This window comes from Buteo buteo, chromosome Z (genome assembly GCF_964188355.1).
Source record: "Buteo buteo chromosome Z, bButBut1.hap1.1, whole genome shotgun sequence".
NCBI lineage: Eukaryota > Metazoa > Chordata > Aves > Accipitriformes > Accipitridae > Buteo > Buteo buteo.
The window spans coordinates 45,130,465-45,151,368 of NC_134204.1; the positions used below are offsets into that span (position 1 = coordinate 45,130,465).

Genomic DNA, 20,904 nt, shown 5'->3' on the forward strand with positions numbered 1-20,904 from the left:
AACCCAGTAAAGCATGAGTGATACTTGTCTGGGTGTTATTTCTATTAAATGAAGCATGAGAAGATACCCTCCTTTCTCACTCCACCCTCCTTTTCCTTTCCTGTCTTCATTGAATCTTTTCTTAGCTCTGGGCAAGACAGGCTGTGTTTTTTATGAATTGCACTGTGCTGTTTAAGTGGTGGGCCTATGAAACACATACTATTGAGGAGCATGTAACAAACTATTTACTTCTTTGTAACCTGCTATAGTCTGCTTAGAAAAAGACCTTTAATCACAACAATTTTAGCTATCTCAGAAACAATTAAAAAAGCCATGTGTACATCTGTGTTCAGTGTTTCTATGGTGCTCAGTACCACAGAACCGTGTTCAGCTTGCATATTGAAGGTAACTAACACAACAACAGCCTGAGAGGCAAGGAAATACATCATTGTATTTACAGTAGGGAAAACTAAACATAGACACAGTTCTTTAATGTTACTTGTGTCTAAAAGTTGTTTAGCTTCCACTGATCTTACTGGTACGTAGATACCTAAATTCCATTTTTAGACCTGGATTAAATATATTGCAGGCCAAATCCACAAAATGGCTTGGCCATTGCAATGTTGAATAACACTTTCTACACCTGGGAGATTTTCTGTCTCTTGGAGGAACCCGTGACCTACAGTGAAGCACTTAATCTGTGATACGTACAATTTAAGGATTGCAGCCCAGCACTTATTGCCCCTGTCTTGTTCCATCTGCTCATCAGGGCTCTCCTGTTCTGTTTGCTCCTTTCCCTAAAGAGGCTGCCAGATCATCTAATGGAGGTGCCTGTGTATGACTGCTTTCTAATGTGGCTCCTGAGCAGAAGGATCACAATCTTTATAGCATCTTCCTTAGAAATTCCTGGTCCCGTGGCAAAATAATTTCAAAATCTTGAGAATAAGTTGGGACATCTTCCAGAACCCAGAATGATTCCTCCTTAGAGTTCTTTCTCTCTCAAATAGAAGGTGTTCCCAGCTGAGATAGAAAGCATGTCCCAATTTCCTTTTCCTTTTCAATGAGATTTCATTTGGTCTTTTCTTTGGTCTGTGAGCCTCCTTTGGCTCGCTGTTTTCCCAGGAATAAATGAAATATTCCTGATAATTGCTCAGGAATACTTGAAATAAGTATCTACCAGGCCTAAGTATCTACAATTTATGTACCAGATGAATGTCTACCATCCCAAATAAGGTTGTATGATCTTATTATGACACTAAATGTGGCTGGCATGTTTTGATTCCTGAAGGTCAAGTAAGAATTGCTATGGGAATATGTGAAAAAGTAGTGTCTAGATAACACACTTCAGTCTTTAGCAGTTTGGATATGTTAGAGTTAAGGTTTTTACAAACCTCACAGCTCTCTGAACAAGTGACAGTGAGGCACTTTCTGGCTTGCAGAATGAATGCAGAAGGCTACAACACATCTGAACTTCTGTGAACATGTTCTCTTGCAACCACAAACTTGTCCTATCTCAATTTGAGGAATTTTTTTACACTTTCTGTCAAGATTTTTGATACCTACCTATTGTATTGCAATCTTAAAGGTGTGCCTGACACCTAGAAACTGGAAAATGTTTACTTATTCTGTATGTATTCTTTGATATTATTGCAATTTGTACAATCCATCTCCCTGTGCTTATGGGGGTGTCAGCTGAAATAAAACTATAGGGGTAAATTGACTAATGCTTTGTTCTTCTGCATAAATAGGAAGTAATTCATATTTACCATTTCAGCCAAAACCACTGTTTCTCCAGATATCTTTCTCCAGGGGAAAAGAATGCAGCAATTCTGTCTTCATACTTAGCTATTAAAAAATCCCAGCAGATGAAGAATATGGCTAGGACAGTGACGATAAAGAGTGGCAAGGCTCTCTGAAAATTCAAGCTGCAGGCTGCAATAACTACTGCCAAGTATGCTGTTACAGAAACAAGAATATACATGTCTGTTAGGTTGGTCTTTTTAAAAACAATCAAATCTTAAATTTAAAGGATGTGGTTAAAGTCAGGCCTGTGTCTACCTTTTAAGTGCTCTTCTGACTCTTGGCCTAAATACTGAAAAAATTTGCTTTCATAAGATAGTGTTGTTACTTACGATATGCGCATTGATATGAAAGGTGGTTTCATCTTGTCAAAGCAGGTTATATGCTTTGGCCAAGCCAAGTTCATATCAAACATGTTAATCACTTGGGAAAATTAAACTACAGAACTGCTTCACTAAAAACTGTGAATTAAGAACAAAGGCTCTTGTTCCTTCTTTCACAGGAGGATGAGTTTATCCAACCAAACTAGAAGAAACACTTAGAAACCTTTGTCAATTGCCTGATTTGATGGCCCTCTCAAGTAATTGGGAAGATTAGAAGTATTTTATTTCATAAACTAGTTGTGGAATGATTTGCCATTTGGCAGGTTCATTGCTAATATGTGCTGGCCAATGAAATACTCAGTTCTTTTAAATAATATTCTGATTTTGTCTCTGGCAAATAAGGAAGAAGATCTACTGATTTTTGTAAGGCAAGTTTTTTTTAATAGAAATAATGTCTGAAACCCTGACATATCCTTAGAAGTCACTTGCTTTCTTGAGCCAGGATATGTCTGTACTATGACAAAGCAAGACAAGCTGATGCTAGGTGGGCAGGACATTCAGCATACAAGTGGCCCTTTTATAACGACTTTATGGTATGCTGATGGCTATCACACAGACATATTTTAGGTCTACATGTTCTCAGTGTTCAAGTAGGAGGATCTCAAAATGAAACTTGGTGAACTGGAATGAAACAAACCAATCTACTGGCTAATTAGGAAAGGGACAAAGCAGACTATCTGAATGACTTTGCAGCGCATGCTGACATAAAACACATTTCCTCTAGTAAACATTTGCTATGGATATCGAGTGATATGGGTCAGAACAGAAAACTTCCATTTCTAGCCTGCTGACTTAAGTTCAGTCCAAGTTGGTGCCTGAGTCTTTAATGTGATTTCATGGGTTTGGGCAAATTCCTAAACCTCTAATTTAACAGGCCTGTTGGAGGGGGCTGGTAATGGAGTAGACACAAAGACTGAACCACCTTTCTATCCCAAATGTAACTGCTAGTCAGTGTTGAAACATGCTAGAGGAGCAGTGTAGCAAGATCTGTGGATTTGTTAAGTTTGGGAATGAGTCGAGGTTTTGCAATCTGGAGCTTTCTCTGGGACTTAATTCACTTTTACCTCCTTTCAAATGCATTCTTTAGGACAGTCAAGAGGTTTTGTGTCAAATAGAAGACAGGCACAGTCTATAATCTCATACAGGTAAATAAATAAGGCTTCAGCAACCCTGGATGTAATATACTGTACCTGTTATTAAAATTCCATAGATCACATAGTGAATTCTGGTTTTATGTTTCTTGCAAAATTCACAGGCTTTATCATATTTCTTTTCTAAATGCCTATGGGAAAAAAAAAAAACAACAAAACAAAACAAAACCCAGAACAGAAACTTAAGCTGTAGATAAAAAAGAAGAGCAATTTGCACAGGGAGATCAGGTTAAATTTATCAAAATTTCTCCACAGGAGTATGGTGCACTTGGTAAGGGTTAGATTTGGATCCCAAAGTGCCAGAGAAAATCGTGCTGACATCTGTAGAGCTTTTGTGGGGGGTCTTCTTTGGTCTGATGTTGGACAAGTAAAAAAGAAATTCTGGCAGGTATCTAATAGGCCAATCTGTCAACTATCTAACAGGCTGAAGTTAGCAGGCTAGTTCTGCTAGCCTCTGAAGTACAGCTCTTCTGTGAGGAGGTCTGTTAAAGGGGTTAGTGCAAACTGGGTAGGTAGTTAAAGATTCAGTGCCCATTACTAGACCCACAAAGATTGTTAATACAGGCAGCCCAGCATTTCTATGTGGAGCAGTACTTGTGAAGGACTAAGGTTGCATTTGTGTGTGCAAAATAACCAATATCCACCTAAAACCTTATTACAGTGTGCATAGATATTTCTGGATATTTGAAAATTTGGGTTTTAGTTACATTAACTTTTCATCTAAGACTCATCAGTTCATGGAAGCTAAAATTATTTGTTATATTGGAATGTCCTATTCTAGTATCTGTTCTTCCAGTTATTACATACTTCACTTTTGTTCTTTTCTCATCTCACCAAGTGTAACACAGAGTGATTTCACGAGGGAGGCTGAAATTTAGGGAAACAGCAGTTAAGGGATTTAATTCAACACAGATGTCCCATGTTAAGTATGCTGGTGAGGAGGACGTATTTCAGTTACAAAAGCTGTAGCTAAATAAACACCCTCGTATTGTGCAAGCTGAAAGAGAAATCATAGCTGTAGCTCTGTCTCTCTAAAGCAGTGCCTCACACCTGTCGGGTAATGCAACGGGTCTGCAGAATGCCTGACAATTTGAGAACAGCGTGAGCTTGAGCAGCTTGTAATGTATCCTTGAAAGTCTGGAAAGATCCAAGAAGAGCGGTACAAAAACAAGATAATGATAAGAAGAACCGTCCTGACGAACTCACCAATCATGAATTGTTAGTTACTAACTAAACCAATCATATACTAACACATACTCTGAAGGAGGGGATAAAAAGGTGTGTCAGAACAATAAAGTAGCCATTTTGCATGATCTATTACTTGTCGTGTCTGTCTCTACCGTGACACACACCCTACAGTCTATAATGGCAACATTATATTTAGAGATGTTAATTATCCAGACTGTACTTATTTGGAAACTGGATACAGCTGGATTCTGATGCACACCAAAACTCAGCATGAATACCCTTCTCTTCTGTGCTGAATAAAAAATCGATTAATTTAAAAGAAATTGGAGAGAAACAAGGATATTAACTTAATTCATATCAGCACTCAGAACAGCAGAGCAGGAACATACTCCTTCACCAGTACAAAGAGTAACAGGGTCTCTGAGAAATCTTGATTGCTTTTGATATTTCAGTTTTAGTTCTGGGAATTTCTGTTGCCTCATAAATCACAGCTCTTTTGTAAGAATATTAGGTTATCTACACAATCTTAGCAGAGAGATTAGATACAACAGGAAAAGGAAGAAAAGGAGAAATGAGAGACAGATGCATGAATAAGCCAGAGTTACTTTATAAAATTTACAGTTTGTCCATCAACCAAAAAAAAAAAGGAAAAAATGTTATCTACTACCTGTTACTGCTACTTATGAGTCCTTTGGGATTTAAAATTGTTATTTTAAGATTACAATTCCTTGTAATCTCTTCTTTGCTCTAACATCTCTCTCCCCCTTATTATTTTATTAATTTAGGTGATTATCACTTTGGTACGAGGATATCTTAAATGTTTAGGCATTTATGTCATGCATGCAGCTCTGTTCTGAAAGGTGGCAGAAAAAACTTCTTTATGAAATCTGGTTAATTTACTAAGGAAACAGTATTTTTACAAGCTGATCCTGTAGGCTTGAAGTGCAGCATGTTGCTGATGGATTTTACTGAACCAAAGATATTGAAAAAACAGGTATCACTTAAGCACATTTAAAGGAGAACTTTAACGTGAAATATTTGTATATGCCAAAACTATTCTTGCTTGCATTTTGCAACTCAGAAATCCTTTTTCTGGTCTGCATGTACTCTACAAATGAGTGTTAACATCTTGTACGTGTAGTGAATCCTTGCTAATCAACGGACTGATCTTTCAAAGGGGTTGTGTCTTGAACCACAGGCTATACAGTGCTATCTGTTGAAAGAAATCGATGACACATTCAAAATGGAGGCAGGCTTTGTGAATGTCCCTTTTGAGCAGATACAAGGAAGACAATAGATCACATTAGCGCCTGCTTTTAGGAGCTAATTTACAAAAAAAACCCAAAAACCCAAAACCAAACAAAAAACCAAAACTTGGTAGAGATATCATTGCCCTTGTCAGGTGCTTAGCATAAAAATAAACCTAGACAAAGTGCAAGACCGAAGAGCACAGAACAAGCCGTAGCCTGAGTGCAATCGGAATAGAACGAAGTGCTCTTCAGCTTCCAGCCTACAGGGAGCTTTCGCTGCCCGAGACAATAGTACCTGCTGCTGCTGAAAGAACAAGGGGACCTCGGAAACAGTAAGCCCTGTGAATTAAATCTTATTTATCCCTCGGCTCTCCATGGGAGTACAAATAAACAAGAATGAATAAAAAACGTACAGGCTTCATCTCTGCCCCAACTCAATCCATCTCTGTGCAGAGATGCCTCTTGTTGAGCGAGTCCTGTGGGCCCACGTTTGAAGGGGAGAGATGCCACTAACCTTGTACAGCCATTTGTGTACCAACACTTGCCTGTGCAATTAGCTTACTTCTGGGGAGACACTGGATACCTGCCACTGGAGAGGCTTATCAAACTTGGCTGTTAGATCTATCAAATCTCACCTTTTGTTTTTGCTAATCGTTTTAAACAAGAAAGTGTTTCATGTTATGTACTGCTAAAGGAATGACAAATCTCTAAAGAACAGAGCGGAGAAACGAGTGAATATTCAAGTGACTTCTAAACACTTTTGCTACATCTTTGAAGTAGTATTTTAATGTGATGGCATCAGTAAACCTGATCATATTAAGAGTCTTTAAGTTCTGTATGTACAATGCAAAAGCATAATTAACATCTTCACAATTACTTCTGTACACAAACTCCTATTTGAGATACCCAGTAAGTAAGTTGCTAGAATCTGCTGATAGAAAGAGAGGTTCAAAGCTGAAATGGTGTGCTGTATAACAGAATGCAGTCATAGAAATCAGGGGAAAAGTACAGTATGATTTCTATGAAGGTGTATATAAAGATTCAATATGACAGAAAAACACTAAGACATTAAAACATAATTTTAAGTATTGTGTTGTAATTTTTTTAATGTCTTATACAGGGTTTGTAGTTTTCACCAAAAAACCTAATCCTCAAGCAAAATGTAGATGTGTGTTTTCCCTGTGTGTTCACTTGGCACCAGTGCTAACGAAGTGTAAAAATTCTGCTCCATCAAGATGGCTTTTTTCATAGCTATTCTATTCTTCTTTTGCACTGGGGTAAATACCTATGCAAACTGAAAGGCAATAGTGAATCTTTTAACTTCCTGAAAGACATCATTGTTTAAGACCTCTCTTTAAAAAAGGCTCCTATGAAAATATTGGAAAAGTAGTTAATGTACAAAAAGAAAAAATATTGCTCCTTTAATTTGCAAGGTTTTAGAAGGATAGTTCCATGATCACATGTGCTAGCTGAAATGTGTAATAATTTTAAATACAATGTGTTTCTGTATTACACAAATTGCTAGGCATACAAAGGTCTGTGTAGCATAGGGGTATAGCAGTGAAATCTAGAGCAGTTGCTCCAGAAGCAGAAACACTGGCAGCTTATTGCTTAGGTCAGGATGGAGTGGAAAAACTTACTCATCTGAAAGACATTACCCTTTCAAGCGTGGTTGCTCATCATCTACTGAGTCACGTTTCTTTTCATGCAGATCACTCTCAATATTGATGTATTCATCCTCCTGGAAAACAGAGTGATGACAAGGCTGTGAAAGGGGTGCATGCTTGTTAAGTAAGGTGTGAAAAAAGAGATCCCCACTGGCAGATGGCTGAAGCAGTCTCAAGACTTTCCCTTCTGCACTGAGTGCATGGCTCTGGCTTGCCTGTCTGCTATCAATGCTGTGATCAGTATCAGGCAAACCCTGTGGTTAGACAGTGGCTGTGAACATTTCCAAGCCATTCACATAATTTTGAAAGGGGAAATAAAGGGGAAAAAAAATACCAGTGTTCCTCAGAGCTGAAGAGGGCCCTGTACAGAGTACCACTGCATATACGCCGAAAAGTGAGAGCTGCAGGTAGGGATGGTAGAGCTTCTAACTAGCCAGCTTGCCCAGCACCTCCTGTTGACAACCCCCTGTTTTGTGGGTTCCCTCTTTGCAGAGCTTTAATATGGTGGAAATTTTATGTATGAGGAATGGTTAAATTGAGGGGGGCAGGGAAGCTTATTGTTTTAAAAATTTAACTAAGCCCATAAATTTATTCTTAAAAAAAGCTGCTGAGAAAAGGTAACAGGTAATAGTCCTTTAAAGTGAGCTAGCATCCATGTGCTTTGTAGCAAAAACTTGAAATTTGGCCAATCATAGAATCATAGAGTCATGGAATCATGGAATCGTTTAGGTTGGAAAAGACCTTTAAGATCATCAGATCCAACCATTAACCCAACAGTGCCAAGTCCACCACTAAACCATGTCCCTAAGCACCACACCTGCCTGTTCCAATGCCTGACAACCTTTTCAGTAAATAAATTTTTCCTAATATCCAACCTAAACCTCCCCTGCTGCAACTTGAGACCATTTCCTCTTGTCCTGTCTCCAGCCACCTGACAGAAGAGACCAGCACCCACCTCGTTACACCCTCCTTTCAGGTAGTTGTAGAGAGCGATGAGGTCTCCCCTCAGCCTTCTCTTCTCCAGACTGAACAACCCCAGCTCCCTCAGCCGCTCCTCATAAGACTTCTGCTCCAGGCCCCTCACCAGCTTGGTTGCCCTTCTCTGGACACGCTCCAGCACCTCAATGTCTTTCCTGTAGCGAGGGGCCCAAAACTGAACACAGGACTTGAGGTGCAGCCTCACCAGTGCCAAGTACAGGGTGATGATCACGTCCCTCGTCCTGCTGGCCACACTAGTTCTGGTACAGGCCAGGGTGCTACTGGCCTTCTTGGCCACCTGGGCACACTGCTGGCTCATATTCAGCCGGCTGTCAACCAGCAGCCCCAGGTCTTCTTCTGCCGGGCAGCTTTCCAGCCACTCTTCCCCAAGCCTGTAGCGCTGCATGGGGTTGTTGTGACCCAAGTGCAGGACCCGGCACTTGGCCTTGTTGAACCTCATACAATTGGCCTCAGCCCATCGATTCAGCCTGTCCAGGTCCCTCAAGCAGATCAACGCTCCCACCCAACTTGGTGTTGCCTGCAAACTTACTGAGGGTGCACTTGATCCCCTTGTCCAGGTCATTGATAAAGATATTAAACAGAACTGGCCCCAATACTGAGCCCTGGGGAACAGCACTTGTGACTGGTCACCAACTGGATTTAACTCCATTCACCACCACTCTTTGGGCCCAGCCATCCTGCCAGTTTTTTACCCACATAACACATTTTCATCAGGAACACACCTTTCTGCTACCTGAATCCACATAAGCCAGCTGCATTCAAGGTTTTGAACAACCACAGTCTGACCTCCACCGTGTTCAAGGACTGTCCTTGAGGTGGCTGGGAGCAGCACAGCCCCCCCAAAGATGCTTGCACACCGCCAGGGGCTGCCGTGCCCACCCCACCTTCCTTCCCCTGGCCTGGTCCGGAGGGGCAGAGAGAAAGCTCCTGTCCCACGGGTACATACCTCCATGCTCATGGCGGGGCCCACGGAGGGGCCGGCGACCCAGGGCAGGCGCCTGTTGCGTTCAAAGGCAGCAGCGTAACTGCACATGGCCGCACTCATGCCTCCTCATTTTAATGCTGTGCCAGGGCAGCGTGACTGGTTGCCTGCCCTTGGGTGTCCAGCCAGGGCCACCGTGAAGGCAGACAGTGTTTTCCCAAGCTGGTGGTCATGTCCTACCTTCTTGAGAAGAGCTGGCCCGCTGTGCCCCGCCACTCGGAGATGTGGCATTCTGCAGGTGAATTTACCTTTTCTCTTTGTGTCACTATTATTTATGCTAGCCCCATTCCCCAAAGGGCTGTGTGAAGCAAAGCCCAGAGCAGACCTCGCCCTGGTCCCTGACTTCTGTCTCGCTTTCCTGCTGCAGGCATGACCGAAAGTCCCAGCAAGCCCTTGCTTGTTTCCTTCTGAGAGAATTGAACCAGCTCAAAGCCAAAATTAACACATGGGCAGTAATTAAAATGGTGCAGAAGAGTATGTATGTAGAAGCCACTATTCATTCCTCTAGGAGAAAGCTCAGCGTGACACAAACAGGAATGTCTCAGTCCTCAGTTGCAGTTTTTGGAAGCGGGGGTAGGGGGTGGGAGTCGTGTGGCTCTGTGGAGCTGCAATGTAACTTAAGGCCGCATTTTTGCAAAACTCGATTTCATTCTTTCTTTGGTCTTGACTGTGAAATAAAGCAAACCTGAAAAATGCAGATGCTGCCGCCTACTAAGTTGCTATTACTTATGGTAACTGAGAGCACTCTTCTCAGCAGCTGTAGAACGTGGGCTTCTCACCTGAGGGACACTGAGTGCTGATAGTATTGGGCTTAAATTGGGGGTATACTGCATGCCAGTATACCTCACAGATTTTTGAACCTACATTATAAATCAGGAGAGTCCAGCCTCTGGGTTGAAAAGCCATACTTTCACATTTGCAGGCATCTGTGCTCCCTGTGGCACCATGCCCTCTTTCCTGGTCACAGCTTGAAGCCCATGTCCCACACCTCCTGTCTCTAACTCCCCCACCATCCCCAGTGCACCCGCTTCACATGCTTCTCAGGACAGACCATGCTCCCCTGTTGCTTTCCCCCATGCCACAGCATCCTCCCTGGGCCAGGATCTTGCCTGGATCACCCACAGCCTGGTCTCTGGCTCTTTGAATTTGTGAAATGTACTGTTTGTCTTGAGAATAACCTATTTTTTTCTTTTGAATAGTTCAATATAAAAAGCATCAATCTCGCATCACAGTGTGAGTCTACAATGTATTTAAATATGCTCAGAATATTATTATGTTGCTATTTTATTGTCACGAATGCTTTCCTACATCTACATTAAAAGGTGTTGAGAAAGTCTGAAATCAAAGATCACTTTGTGTCTAACTGTGCAGATACACAAGGAAAAGGGAGAATGGATCCAAACCCCTTTTATTCTTTTTTCATGGCCAAACACAATACCAGGTCTGGTTCTTGGGGAGTGTTGGCCCTTGCTGAGGCTAACCCAAGGGCTGTGTGGAGCGTGTGGACTTGTGCCAGCAGGGGCACAGTAAAGTCCATACTCTCAAAGCCTCAGAAAAAACTCTTCTGCCTCAGTCACAGTGTGCCTGAGAAAGTGTTGGTGTGGGTACATGTATCTCTACTACATTTGCATAAAGTAGTGGCTGAAAGCTTTCAGCTGAACCTTTTCAGTGGGAAATTGGTTTCTTTGATTAAATCAAGCTTTCATTGACTGCCACTACTTCTCTCCATTTTCAACAGTTTCAATCAGTTCTGAAAGTCCTTTTATTCTTTTTTGTGTTGACGTTTTCCTTTTTGCTGGCTTTTTTTGAAGAGGAAGGTATGGGCACTGAGTACAACCTTCCTTTCCTAGGATTGCAGATCCCAGCCCAGTTCCCAGGAGTGCATATCAGAACAGTCCCAGTGATCCTGTAAATCACTGAAAATCTAGAATCACTTCAACTCTGAGAGCAGAGGCATTTCTTTGGCAACATGCCTTTACTGTCTCTGATCATATGCAAAAACCATTGGAAGACAGAAAAGAATATCCACAGCATCAGGAAGTCTCTATTTCTTATGTGCTGCTAAGTACCATCAACAAACTTGGCAAGTAGATATGATAACAACATGGGAAAGTACTAGTTTTTAATGGAACTTTTAGAGTAGCAGATTATTTATTTCTGGGGTGTGGATGTGAAAATATTAATACATGACACTAGTAAAATACCTCTGTCGTTTTTCAACCTCACTCTCATGTCTTCATAGTGAGCTACTCACTATGTGGGGTTAAACAAATGTACAGTCAAAAGAAATCAAAATGGATGTGTTTATCATGAAGTCATCTGTATTGTATTCTCCTTTTTCTAGTCAGTTGTATGTCAGAGCTGTTGCCTCCAGTTTGTGTTTGTCTGAAATTTCCCCTCTTCTGGATGAGTAGGTATTTAATAACATGTATTCCCTGTCTGACTGAAAGATTATATCACTAAACCAAATGTTTCCAGTTTCTCTTGTTCCTTCTATATTAACTCCTAGTCCGTAGTATTCCCTCTGATCACCATTCCTGATGCCTCTTTTGTATCTTGTATGAAGCCATTATGACATAAGAAATAATTTTTCTGAATCCTACATGTCCTATTTTCTGTGTTTTTTTCTTAATGTATTTCTGAGAACAGAACTCACTTCCCTGTCAGTTTATGAATTTAAAAAAAAATTCAGGTTTTGTTAAAATATCTGTCTTGGATGTAATATCGCAGCCAATTACTGACATTGAATTTGAGGTTTATAAATTTACATAAGGTTATTTGAAAGAAAAAAAAAAAAAGAAAAAAACATACCTCATCAGTATGTACGGTTTTCCTATCTGGTGAATTCTTGATTCTCTGTGAATTCTCTCTGAGACCTTCTGGTCTTAAAACATGCACACCTTCACTGTCGTTCTGGGGCATGACAAGACCAGAAATTGTGTTGTTCAAATGAAAAGCCGAAAGCTTTCAACTGTGCATTAAGAACTAATTTATACTCTGATGCCTGTTCTTCCGTGTTTTACTTTACCAGTACAGGGAGCCCGAAACTCAGTGTACAGAGCTCAGGTGTTCAAGTCCCTGCACTATTACACAAAGCTGCGTCGGTCATGGATAGTGCTTGAATAATGTGATTCTGCTGTTTTCTTGACCCAAACTTACATGTGTTCCTGGTGCTGCCCTTTGCCTCAGGACTGGTTCAACAAGTTTACAAAGATAGAGCCCTTCTCCCCACCAAGGGCAATGGCCTATTTGGGCCTTTCCCAGGTTGTTAGTATCTTTGCTGCAGTGCATATGCTCCTTATGCATATGCAGTAAATACATTTATTTTTTGTAAATACATACTTCTGTTGCTCTTGGAACAAAACACTCAGAGTATGTTTAAAGAGAGCAGTTAACTTTACTACATTAATTCTCTGCAGTGTACCTTTTATCAGAGGGCACTGAGAGTTGAAGACAGCCATAACCACGTCCACTACTTCTACTTTTTTTTTGTTGTTGTTCTGAAGCTGAGTTTTCTTGTTTCTTAGTGTTTTGAAGGGTACATTACTTCTTTTTAATGATCCTTGAAGGGCTGGTTCTTATTTTGGTTTCATAAGAAAGCCACTTAAACAAAATGTCAGATAACTTATATCCGCAATTGATATAAATGTTTTATATTTCAGTGGTTTCTTATGGCAGCAGTTACGGTATGGTCATTTCACTGTGTTATACTGCATGCAGTATCTCATTATTTACATGGTAATAACAACAGTAAATTAGTATCTACATTTAGCCCTCTAAGAAAATGATCATTTCCAAATGAACAATACAAAATAAGCTTAATCATAGTAAATTATGATAAAGGCAGGAATAAGCAATATTACCAGACATAAATTAAATTTTGCTTTTTAGCAGAAATATGACCCTAGAAGCAACCAGAACACTTTTACTTTCAGTAACATATTTGCCTTAAGGATACTCTGTTTCCAAACATGATAAAACATCCATTTCAGTAAAAGCATTTCTGTAACATTGTGTGTCTGGAGAAAGAGAAGGAAGTCGCAAGAAGCTGTTGATTCACCTGCTGTGGCCCTGATAAACCAGATGCCACTACGTCAGTTCCCTTCCTTCTAAGAGAAGAGTATTTTTGCATTCCCTTAAGAAGGAGGTATTTATTTTTCAAAAAGCATCCCTGTTACTTGTTTGCCTTCTAACCATGCTGTCTTAGGAGTTTGCCATAGCTGCCCTGCAGTTGACAATGAAAGCCTCTACTGAACACTCCATACAGTGCAAAAAAAGAATTATCACAAGAAGCAGTGCTTAATTGTAGCACTGAGATATAATATATTAAAAATACTATACAGGACAGCATAGTGAAGTCAAAGTGGTACAGTTCTGTAATTGACACACACATACCCCTGGGGATAGTCTCTCTGAAGATTTCTATACTAGTTGCTGAGCAAGAGAAAGCAAAGATTTCTTAGGACTTTCGTCAGAAAACATGTGAAAAACAGCAAGCATGTGAGTTGCTATTTAGAAGCAACAGAAGTACGGAATAATTTGCATTAGAAGAAACCTCTAGAAGTCACTTTGTCCAACCCACTGCTCAACTGCAATAATTACATAAGAGTTTCATTTATAGAGTAATTAAAATATATGAATGTATGAGTAATGTAACAGAAAACTAGTAAGAGCATCACATGATTGCTGGAACTCTAAATAGCCTGCACTGCAGAATGATAGATTTGTGTTATTTTCTGCAAGCATAAAAAGCACTCATTTCAAATGATCATACCACATTTCTGGCATATTCCAAATTCAGTAGAAACTGGTTAATTACTATTGATAACAGGTTTACTTCAGTTAGAGACTACTTCTGTTAACTAAAACAGTCTTTGAATGAGTGCCATGAAGCTGAGCAATTTTCTTATATTTCACAGCTCATTCTTCAAGTACAACCTCTTCATCCAAACCCTTATACAATTGTTTTATTTTGTTTGGTGAAAAAGCATGCTACTTAACCCCACCCCTTGAAGAAAAAGAATTCTTTTAAATTTCTCATACGAATAGCAATATTCAATTGACAAATAAAACTGGCTTTTTGCTATTTGCTTAGAGTCTTTCTGAGTTTGCTGAAGGAACTCCTCACCAAAATGTTAATCTGTCTGTGCTTGTCAGCTGCTGTTGCAGATTGCTACCTAAGCACCCAGCACGGACTGAAAAGCTTCTACATCATTTGCTCAGTATCATTTTCCACCTCCCTGGAAATGCCTGCAGAACAAAACATTGCAACAGAAAATGGGAGTTCAAGCCTTAGGGACTATAGCTATCACAGCACTGTTGTGAGCACAGGCCAGATCCTGCAATACGCCAAGTCACTCCTGAACCTACTCAATCTGTAGTGACATAAGGAAGCAGGAAGTTAAAGCCAAATTAGAGAAACTTGCATGGGAAAATTCTCTTTCCTTTTGGCCACACTGGAAGGATTACAGAATTGATCCATTTACTTCGAATGTTGACAATATGAAAAGCGTTTCACAGTTGCACTTCTGCCTTCACAGTCTGATGTACTTTTACTGATCAGAATTTCCTGCTTGTAAAACATCAAATTAAACGTCAAGGGCATAGAGCTATCGCATACTTGTAAGTGAAGTGCTCTTTCAATGTCTGTTCTGTTCCCTCTAGATGAGCAGCTCATTTGCCCTGTCTTTTTGCATAACGACATTCTTTCACCTTCCCTTCTATCTCCTCCCTGCCTTTTGAGGAACGGTTGGCTTTGCAAAGAGCTCATAACTTTTATTGGTTGTGTTTTTAACCACAGCACACACTTTAGAGTAGATGGTTTTCTGCCCCTGCCAGTTAATGAGGAAAACAGAGTGGCTACCAGAGAGAGCATCCAGGCAGCTGCTTAAACTCTTTATGGTTTAAGGGTGGGTAGTTACATTAGCTTTGGAGATTATAATCAGAGTACTTAAGGAACTCAGTGGAAAACAGATGCTTCAAAAGCAAATATTTTAAGTTACCATGTTGGATTTCATTGGATTTCAGATTGCATTCAGTCAGCTGAAATGAAGCCATCTGATTTACAGTTCAAAACTTTGTTATTCTTTTAATATTCAGTGTAAGTGAAGACCATTCATCGAAGTTTTCCCCCATGTACTACCTTTTGCTAGCCAGAGTGTCATGATTCTGAAGGAGTTAAAATGCATTTTAAATTTTGAGGAAATTTTTTTCAATCAATAATCACAGCATTCATAAATTCCTGTCAAATGATAAAATTCAGTGTACAGGGCAGGAGGGATGAATGTTCATTATCCATGTGTTAAATTATAGTAAATGAGCTGTAGAGACAGCAGATAAGAAACATGTAATTCCAGATTTAAATTCAGGTTGCTAAATCTTCATGAGGTGTTTTGAAATGGGTTGCAAATTAGGCTCACCCACCTCTGAGTACATTACTGTTTTCTTTAAAAGCTTAAGCTGTCAGTATTGAGTAGGATAGTTGGATAGTATCCTGAAATGCAGGATAAACAAGTTAAAATGATACACTGGCACAAGCTGGCCATAATAAAAGAAATAGGAAATCCTTTTGCTCTCAAAGCAAGTAAAATGTATGAGAGGCAGAAAGCAAAATCCAGAAAAACTGAAACAGGAAAAAAAGATCTGCACATTCCTGAGAAGATAGCAAGGTGCACATGACCCCTGCAATGATGGCATTCAAAACATCTGTTGACGGCAAGCAGGAACACAATAAGAATAACAAGGACAAGAATCCTAAAAATGGTTTTCACAAGGAGTATTTACTTAGCATGAGAAGCAAAGACCCTAAAGGTATAACTAACTTTCACTGTTTCCTGTAAGAGACCAGATAGTATGTCACAGTTAATTTTTTTTTTTTTTTTTTTTTTTTCCAAAAAGCATAGCTTTGGAAAGCAAGTTTTGAGAATTTGGAAAAGGACTGCATAATTTCCTGCCTGGATCTGATGGAGTTATGCAGTGCAATGTCTTCATAATTTAAAGGGAAATTACAACAACGATGCCCATGAAATGTAAATTCTTAATAGTGCCTATAGTCTTAATTAACCAACCAGACAAGAGTATCTAGGAAGTGTGGAGAATGGTGATAAACACAGAAAAAAATGGCATTTTTTAGGATATGTTTTAAGCCTGTTTGAATGAAATGGAGTACAAAAGCTGCATATGTTATGGCAGTACCAATATCCTTATGCAGCGTTTAAAGGGGATCCTTCTTCAAGTCAGCTTCTTAAGAGTACGGTGTGCTCTGCTACAGAAGCAGGTACCGACTGCTTAATGCATCATAACACTGACAATAGGAGGCCAGTGAACAATAAATATTTATCAGCTGTTACCTTCCCTTTGCATTGCATTTATTTTGTGTTTACCTCTGAGTTCCTTTTAAAAGTCAGGGAGTTTTTTCATCTCACATACCATTCCTTTTTATGAGCCAACTCTTATAATTCCCTGAGGAATAAGTGTGACTTGTTGTTTAATGTCATCATTAGCAGACATCTGAATCATCAGAACTCATTAGATAAAACCTTTGCCTGTTAAATAAGGGCTAAACACAAGCTAGGTAAATCCAATCTCAGTTTTAGGGTTACTGTTAGTGTTGCAGGGTTTCTGAGCAGAAAATTCTATGGGCAGCTATAGTGACGCGAAAGCTGGTGCCATCAGAGAGAAGTTAACTGAACCACATTGAATGCAAGAGACACAGTAGTATTTCTGTACATACATTATGTATGACATTACTGTAGATATAGATACAGAATGTATTACATTAGCATGTAGACACTTAACATGAACAATCTTCTGAATTACGATGAGACTATGAGGATAATGATTTAGGTTCCTTAAATTGCATGACATATTTAAGAGGAAAAAAAATGTTAAAAACCTGAATGTCTGGGTATAAACAGTGTGGCAATCTGTTGATTCTAGCTATGAGGTAGCATCCAAAGCAGGTAAATTTAGCAGGTAGGTCTTAGCAATTGCATTGGAATTTATTAACGTTATGTTGTGCTGAAGAGTAGGAGCGTGCTTGGGAAGACTGGCAGTGTGGCTAGAGCTATGCATACTGTTAAAACCAGAACAGGAAGCTTACTCATTGTAATACATCCAAATGGCTGTTAGTAACTGAGATGTCCCTAACATCAAAGAGAGAGTTGTCTGTTTTCTGTTGTCTGTTTTCTTTTGAGACTGTTTTGAGCTGTTAATGACATTAAAAGTTGATTCTGAGCCTCCCAGGTACTGGCATTATCAGAAGGCAATAACACAGGACCTGCAGTTTTTGATGCTATGCCTATAAACAGTTCTAGTGGAATCTGCGTAGTGTACAGAAGAAGTAGCTGATATTTTGCAGGATCATGCATTTTTTGAAATGTAATTGATGGTGTTAATAGAAGCCTATGCTACATGGATGCGTGCCATCTCTGAAAGTTAACATTGGTTAACTGGTTTCTGAGGGTCTGCTACAGTACAGTTGAAAAAAGTTTTATGCTTCTGTGATGCAGTGAAAATCCTATCACAGTACAGAAGGCTGTTTGTGTTTAAATATCAATAGCCAATGTGAAATTGAGAAGAGCTCCAACAGTTACCCCCCTTTGACCATTTGTACGACTAGTTGAAAAGCAGATTACTTTGTATTACAACCCTTTGGTCCTGTTAAAGAGTCTCTCCACAACAGAAGGCACAATGCCTCTCATTCTTGACATAATAAAGCTCTGATATGATCCTTCATCCATCATTTGTTAGCCTTGATCTGCTTTGTATTACATTAAGAGCTGTTCTCTTAACTTATTTGCTTTATAAAACAAACTACCTAACCTGAGTTTACTTTATCTGTGTCTTATTTTTTCTATCCCTTTGTGCATTAATCATTAAATGGCTCAGGTACATCTGAAGGTACCTATGGAGTGCAATCCCACAGACACTTAAAATGGCTTAAATGAAACCCTTTCCAGAACCTTTTATATTTCGTGGTTTAGAGAAGATACTCATTGCTTAGTACTAGAAGACACGGTATGTTGGAGGTAGAAAAGCGTTCATTCTTTGTGCAAGAAAAACTCAAATACAAGAAAGTAAGAAAAAATGATTAGATTGTTTTCTTCTCAGTGGCTTCTACTGTGAAGTGATTTATTTTTCTATATGCAGAAGTTTACCTATTTCCTTTTGTGCCTTATTTTCTCTAGGGAGTGACTTACATGTTGAGTCAGAGATAGACAGTGTAAATGTAAATTTGAACACCTTCTGGTGTTCCAGGACAAAAAAGTAACCAGAAAACTTGACTCAGGCCCCAGGTTTCATTGAATTATTTAAATTCAAATAGAGGCTCTTGCAGACCTCTGCAATGGACAGGAAAGGAAGCACCTAGGTTCCCTGCACATTGCCCAGGTGAACTAGCTGCATAAGGCAGAGGATTAACCTGAGTCACAGTACTGTGCTCCACAGAGACTGCTGAGGAGATTTTCAGCTTAGGTCATGCAAGAGCATTCGGCAGAGAGCTTCTGCAGCTAAGGAGGGACTTCTTTCTTCCTTCACAGACTTTGGAAGTCTGTAGGCACAGACTTTGGAAGCTGACTGCACTATCTTAGGCACACATTTTGTGTGAAAATGCAGCCAGACGAAGCCCTCTTTTATCTCATTCACTTGAACTGAAGGAGACCCAAGTTCAAATTACTATCTGTCTATCTGCTCTGAAGCACAGATGTATTGGGGGTGCTCTGATTACCCAGGAGAATGCCTTAACCACTGGGCTATCCTGTTTTAAGAGTTATCTCTGTCTCCTCTTGAAACTGTCCCACTTAGCGTGAATTATTAACTGATGACTGGAGTAGGGACTTGACCCTAACTCCCTTACATTCCACAAATATTCCCTGACTGGCAGATTATCAAATCAATCTATTCCTTGTCTGTCTCTATAGCCCAATGAATAAATATACAGAGTGGTTGGATGTCACTGGCATTACATAATATTCCACATGCTTAGCATCTACAAAGACCTTTCTGTGTTATTTGCATAGTGTTGGCTGATATTCACGCCCACTTACGTGCTACCCTTCCTGCTAGCTGAGCTCAGTGGCAGTGTAAGGATCAGAGGCGGTGGAGGAAAGCAAGAGATACTTTGCTAACACACCACTCCTTAGAGCCACTGTTTCTCCCTGACCTGTTCTATCTTCAGTAACAAGTACAGTGAAACAGCCTGGCCTGGCTGTGGGTTTACAAATTTCTGTTCGTCCCTGCTCTAATTCAAATGAAAGCACGGGGATGCTGGGCACTGAGAACCAATAACTACCTGGTTAACAGTTTTTCTGGTGCTTCTGCTTTTGAAACCTGCATTTTAAAAATGGCTGTTAACATTACTTTATGCACGTAATACACAGAATCTTCTGGGTTCACTACTTACCTCCTCTCTGTGCTCTTCTTGGGAGCAGAACAAGACAATTGCACTTACATTATGCTTGGAAGAAAGAAGATATATCCCAATGTGATTACATTATTATTTTTCTCATTAATATACATTGCTTTGATAAGGTATTTGTCTGCTGCATAATGATGACCTCCTCTTCAACAGAACTGTGAATTACCTATCCTCAGGAAAAAGCATCAACCGATACACCAGATAGGAGAGGTGGATGAGCTAGTTGTGAGATCCATCAGCCTATGAAATATTACTGAGTCAGAAGACTTTGGAAGATAGCAGTATACCAGGCAGGAGATGAAGGCAGTAAGCAGAGCCTACTCCTGAATGTGTCGATTGTGATCCAGCTTTTTATACAAAAGCCATGTACTTTGGCAGGATATCAGTGCAAACCATGTGGGGTGTTGTAAAACATCTGCAGGCAGAGAGCAGAAATTGCTTTCTCTTTGTACAGGGACTGAAGAATTTACAGTTGGACCCGATGATCTTAAAGCTCTTTTCCAACCTAAACGATTCTGTGATTCTAAGTAAGCACGGTTTATCGTTTTAAGTGCTTCCTCTTCCCCACAAAGCAAAGGAAACCACACTTACCTGGAAGGCCAAATTGTGCACTCCTGAGTGATCACGGGTGGTCTTCTTCAGCTCCATGTGGCTAGCATGGGCAGGAGAGTTTTGGGTGGATGTTGAAAGCTACTTGCAGCACAGGGCAACAGCAGCAAGCACCTGGTTAATCCATCCACAGGGTCGGTGAGTATCACTTCAAATCTAGTTTGTTGTAGTCACTCTCAGGTTGCTCTTGCTCACTCATAGCTCCACCTTCTCGCTCCCCTGGCACAGCCCCTTTTGGCCAGCGTGGGAAACTGCATTAAATGTTTCTTGAGACAAGAAAGGAGGATTCCTGCAAGCCCCAAGAGGCATTCATATCTCTGGGCCATCCCAAAGGCAAATGTGTGTACTTATATGACTTCTGGCTTTCCTCACTTGCTTGGGGGAAAATCTTCCCCACCCAGATCTTTGAGAGGTCGACACAGTTTTTGTCTTTTTTACAGCTATTCACAAGTCACTGTTTCTGCAATGTTATTGTGTCT

At 40.1% G+C, this 20,904-nt stretch overlaps 1 protein-coding gene across 1 annotated transcript in view; it reads right to left on the reverse strand.

Moving 5' to 3' along the window:
* The window catches only part of SLC28A3 (solute carrier family 28 member 3), a 43,837-nt gene extending 23,216 nt beyond the window's left edge, over nt 1-20,621 (reverse strand). Inside the window, exons 1-4 of the mRNA XM_075019777.1 lie at nt 20,408-20,621; nt 7,410-7,492; nt 3,353-3,444; nt 1,746-1,935 (exon numbers count right to left, since the gene is read on the reverse strand). Of these exons, the coding sequence (XP_074875878.1) occupies nt 1,746-1,935; nt 3,353-3,444; nt 7,410-7,492; nt 20,408-20,464 (422 nt within the window). The 5' untranslated portion in view covers nt 20,465-20,621. The remainder of the gene's footprint in view (nt 1-1,745; nt 1,936-3,352; nt 3,445-7,409; nt 7,493-20,407) is intronic.
* Nucleotides 20,622-20,904: the final 283 nt, after the last annotated feature.